Here is a 5,339-nt window from a genome sequence, read left to right as displayed (position 1 = left end):
TTGCCAAAGTTGTGTATCAGGTGAGAGAGGAAAATCACAGGAGAAAGAACAGACAGCTATCAGAAACAGACCCCAAAGCTTCTAACAGTCACAGCCCTGGTGAGAAAAAAAGCATCCATGGAGGGCTGCGACACAGCAACCTGTGAAATCAAGCTTACCTGTCTCCCCAGCTTTGCCTGGATGATGTAGATTGCTATCTGGCAGAAGAAGATGAAAAAGAAGACGAAGAAGCTGAAGGAGCTGTCAGACCTGCAGGAGAGACAGCAGCAGGAGTGAAATCCAGGGACATGATCCCTGCACAGACTCCCTTCTCTAAGAGGAGGGAAACAATTTCAGTGAACTCCTTTCTCCAGGGGAAAGCTGCTAACGGGAGGTGATTTCAGGAGGAACTTATGCAGCAACACAACTTACAAGATGTTGACTGCCGATCGCAAAACCACCGCTCTGCCCAGTGCAAGACGGGGTGAAGGCAGCTTCCTTAACGCATGCAGCGTTCTCAACACATTAATGTACCAAATCGTTTCTCAGAAATGAACAAAAAAGTAGGACTCTATGCTTGGATTTCAAGATGAAAAAGGACCACCATAACTAAGTTCCATGAGACACTTCTAATACGTTTAGGAACAAGTGGGTTTGATCTATTTAATGATGCAAAGAGCTGGAAAAATCCTGCAGGCAACATACAATCGAAACAGATAAAATCAAAGCTCCTCCCACTAAAAGATATATCCCTGTTACAGAAGAAAATGGTACTTGCCTGAAAGCCTTGTAAATTGGTCGGTACCAACAGAGAAAGGCACAAGGGGTGAATAAAATAAACCACAGGATCGAGAGACCAAAATCTACTCCTCTTTCTGTCTGAACTGTGAACCACGCCAGGCAAGCAAGCAGGTTTAGGAGCAGGGTAATCGAATGCACTGTTCAGGATGGGAGAGAGAGAGAAAACATCAGTAAGTTCTTGGAAAACTCAGCAGCATCCCTAATCTCTCACTGAACACATGGAGCTCTGCAGAAATTAAGGAGACTTTAGGCCATCTAATTTCCTTGCCTCCCTTGAAAGGAAAACAGAGCTTAACCTAAGAACCTCATCTGATCCTGCTGCTTACAACCAAATCTTAAATCTTTTCAGAGCACCAAAACTGACAAATACAGTTGAAACTGTTTTGCACCCAATCTCTGAACTGCGCTATCCGCTATCTTTCAGCATCTCAGGAGAGTGGTTAAACTCTCTATTAAACAACAATCAAAATTCTGTCATAAACAAGCTATTGCCAAAGTATAAACTTGGAGTCCTTTACATTTGCCTTCATAAAAAAGGGAGACATGAGTTTACCCTTGCAAATAACACCTACAGAATGTACTGTAGGGCAAAGCTCAGCATCTGATACAGAATCTTCTTAGGAAGAATTTTTTTTGTAGTTCAAGCTATTACTTACACATCCACAAGTAATACAGCATCTTGCATATCCTCTGGTAGTCAGCTGGGATGTCTGCAGAAAAATCCTGATAAAAACACGGCTTGATCGGACACTTCCTGGGAAGAGGTGGCCAGTTGTTTTGCCTCGCTGCGGAAAGGAGAAAGGAGCAGTTCTTCACTTGCTCTCCTCTCACTGAAAGACTAATTCGCACGCCGTAATTTGCAAGTAGCCATTCATATATACTGACACTAAAACCTTGGAAGAGGCCAGGTCTTCGTAAGTAGCTAGGTTTGAGCAGGCAGCACAGCAGGGATGCGTTAACCGTGCTGGCAGCAGCGAGGCAGGCCAGCCTAGTTCGAGGGCTTTCCTCTGTGGGAGGCAGAGTTCCTCTGCAATGGCCAAAGGGTCATCACAACCATCACCGCTCAGCACTACAACTCCAGCCACTTAAAACCAAGGTTAGGGGAAACTATTGTTTTGCTGTGGTTAAGAGTGCCCCGAGACTGAAAAAAAGCTTTATGGCTCTCAGTGAAAAGCCTTAACGTGGCAGCATCACACAGCAGCTCAGACAGATACAAAATCTGTGTCTGAAGAACTTAACGTGGCCAAATGCAGATGCTGAGAGTGTGCTTGAGGGCAGAGACCCACCAGAGCTGGTCTCCAGCATCTCACCTCTGAGCTCGTTTCCCATGTTGTAAGTTATGGGATGACAGGTACAGTCCCAAGAGGGTTGCCACAGCTGTGAAGGACCAGAGGAAAGACACATGGCTTCTAAAAAAGCTGCATGCACTGGGACAGACTGAGCCTTCAGCAAATCCCAATAAACCAAGCGACCCAGGCTTCCCTGGGCATCACACTCATTGCAGGAAGCAGTACTCACGATTAATGCTGGCTGCGTTACTCTGCAATTCCCTTTCCTTCTTCTCCAACTCAGCTGCCTTCCTCTCTAATTCTGCCTGCTGCTGAAGGAGCCCAGCCTGTGCTGCCGCAGCCACAGCCTAAAGTAGGGGGAGAAAAAGGTAAGTCCTTCCCTAAGCGAGGCAGTGGCACCACCACCAGCAAACACACCAGATGCCAAACTGGAACGGAAGGAAAAGCAATTCAATAGCAAGAGTGGAGGACAATTTGAAAGCTGAACACACGTGGCTGATCTGAAACACCATGAGGCTTTCTGCCTTACCTGCTAGAGGACAAAATCAAGATCAATGCAGAACTCCACCCAAATGTTCCCATGGGAAGACAGAGCTGGAAGAGCACTCATGAGGCTATCCAGTCTGGTGCCCATCCTCTATGCCCTTCCCGTTCAGCAAAGCTGTGCTTTTCTCACAGCTGCTTCAACCTCCCAGTTCACCTCATTGCTCTAAGTGCCTTGCAACAGAGCAGTAAGCACGACTCTTGAGTTTACCAGGACAATTCCCTTTCTAGCTAGAAGAGGAGGTTCAAAGGAAGGGCAAGACAGCTGTCTACCACAGCTCTTACGCATCTCTTCCACCTGTGTGCTATTCTGAGACCTGATCCTTTCTCCTAGAAGCCTCAGCTTCTCTGCTCTTTGCACAAGGTCGTCCTCGCAGTCAGGTATGTGCCAGCCAATCTAAGCAGTGGCTGCAACGTACAGCTAGACTGCATTTACACTCCTGGAATCCAGCATGACTGACCAGTAACCAGAACTAAGCTAAAAGCATTAGCAGGACATTGCAGCGTTCGCAGAGGGAAGCCAGAGCAAACAGGACACAAGGCAAAGCGAGCCCTGCCACCAGAGGGACAGGGAAATAGGTATAAAAAGAATTGCATTCATGTATTCCCTACAGAGATCTGCTTCACAAGGCAGGTACAAATGCAAGTTTAAAAGATCACCTGCAGCTTCCCACACCCAACCTCAGAGAATCCTGTTCTACTTCTATTCCCACGTGCCTCCAGAGGCCCACGGGAGCTCCTTCAGGCTTTCTAGCTCAGCTCTTGGGAAGGCAGCAGTGAGGGGTTGCCATACCTGGGGAGTGGGCTCCACGGACGTCTGCAGAACAGCAGGCTGCGAGTGGCCAGAGGGCTGCGTGGCTGGTGTCGTCCGTGCCGCATTTGTCTGCGTATAAATCACAAGCAACAAGGCAAAAACATTACATATTGCTTCTTTTAGCAAAGGATAGTTCAAGTTTAAGCACTACTAAACTAGAAAGCATTAGCAGGAAGCAACTCTGCGTTTTCAAAAGTTTGTTAGTTCCTTTATGCACTGGGGGAGAGGCACCTGAGGATTACAGCTATTAGGCAAAGGAGAAACAAAAAGATTTTAATCAGTAGTTTAAACTGCAAATATTGTGTTACCCTGGTTTCCTGTTCTCCTTTTCCCATCTCACACACGGCAGCAGCCAGGAAATAAGAATGAAGTTCTTGCAGCAATCCATCAATGGTATCGCCACAGCAGTTCAGCTCTCAACCCAGAGAGCAAATAAATATTGATGTGTCCTGCCACAAAACATCTTCCTCTTCACACTTCATATAGCTTTACTGTGAGCCAGCAGAGAGAAGCTGTTCCATGCGAGTGGAGAGCTCCAGCTGGGAGTTTATTAGTGCTCCAGTGCAGGAGCAGTTGCTCACAGCTTGCCACGCATGCAACGAGCTACGCTGTCCATGGGAAAATCAGCAGCGAATGTCTCACTCTTTCTTTCAAGCTGCATCTACCAAGGGACCTTCTACGCCACCAAAACCACCACCAAGATACCCAGTGCAAAGGCACACGGCACGTACCAGCTGCGAGCTCTCAGAAAAGGGGTTGAATTCATCCAAGCCACTTTGGCTAGCGTTTGTGAGCTGTGTCACCGAGGGATCCTGAAAGGAGAGAGAGCAAAGACAAATCACCATCGGAGAGAGGTCATCATTCGCTTCTACGTTATCCACGCTGCCTGCCTTTCATCCACGTGTTAACTGGGAACAGGATGGGGTGAAATGCACGCCGGCCACAGGTGGATAGCCTTGGCTGGCAATGAATTTAAATAACCAAGGAGATGACTATCAGCAAGGCAAGATTTGTGGGCAGAAGTAATCTCCTGTTCAGTCAAGAGGTACATTTGAAGAACTACAACATGCTTTTGGCACAGGAGCCCCTTCTGCACATTATTACTGCTTACCTACAGCAAGTTATTCCTAATTTCCAGGGATTCAAAGTGGGACATGGATTCATTCGCCCACAGTCAGAATGTTGCCGGACACCCAGGACCACCTCCCAGACCTCATTTGCACCACAAAATGAGCGAGGATCCACAAAGCACAGCAGAGCCTCACAAATGAGTTTCCAGGTACAACTGGTCCTGGATAAGTGTCAGCTGTCACCCAGGGCACTTGGACCAGCAAGCTAAAACACAAACGATGGCTCTGAAAAGGTAAAACACCCAGGAAAATCGAGCTGGAGGTGTGAGATCAATTGCTTTTGGAGGTTTTAATGCTGGCTCAACAGCCATGTTCACCTGTACTCACAGCATCTCCCACTTGTCTCCATCAAATAGTCTGACTGTTTAAAAAAAGGCTCTCTGCACCTCTACTGAGAACACCTTTCTTCCCTCACCTGCAACGCACTTGGCTATTTTTATCTTCTCTTTTATATGCACGCTACTTTCCACAAAGAGATCCCTCTTTGACAGCCAGAGTCTGACCTCTGGAGTACTTCTCTTCCCAGTTATTAGAGAAACAAGGTACTTTTTGAACTTGGAAATCCTGCTGCGAGAACAGCCTGGCAACCTGATAGCTGGCTGGGGGCAAAAAAAAAAATTTAAAAGTGGCTTTTTACCCCTCCCTCCTCAGCAACTCATGTCTCGAGACCAGTCATTTTAATTTTGTGGTTAATGGAGTGAGAAGCAAGTGAGGCTGCGACAAGGTAAGAATGAGCATCGAGGTGTGCAGGGGCTGAGCGAGTCCGTGCGCTGCAGAAAAGTC

General features: G+C 47.2%; 1 protein-coding gene across 1 annotated transcript in view; it reads right to left on the bottom strand.

Annotated features, from left to right (window-relative positions):
- The window catches only part of LOC104161351 (secretory carrier-associated membrane protein 2-like), a 7,342-nt gene extending 3,101 nt beyond the window's left edge, over window positions 1-4,241 (bottom strand). Inside the window, 7 exon segments of the mRNA XM_009699754.1 lie at window positions 159-176; window positions 178-249; window positions 758-917; window positions 1,437-1,565; window positions 2,299-2,416; window positions 3,406-3,495; window positions 4,158-4,241. Of these exon segments, the coding sequence (XP_009698056.1) occupies window positions 159-176; window positions 178-249; window positions 758-917; window positions 1,437-1,458 (272 nt within the window). The 5' untranslated portion in view covers window positions 1,459-1,565; window positions 2,299-2,416; window positions 3,406-3,495; window positions 4,158-4,241.
- Between the last annotated feature and the right edge of the window lie 1,098 nt (window positions 4,242-5,339).

This window comes from Cariama cristata, unplaced genomic scaffold, assembly GCF_000690535.1.
Source record: "Cariama cristata isolate BGI_N322 unplaced genomic scaffold, ASM69053v1 scaffold36954, whole genome shotgun sequence".
Taxonomy (NCBI): Eukaryota; Metazoa; Chordata; class Aves; order Cariamiformes; family Cariamidae; genus Cariama; species Cariama cristata.
The sequence above is the reverse complement of the archived record's forward strand: the minus strand, read 5'-3'. Positions and strand labels throughout refer to the sequence as shown.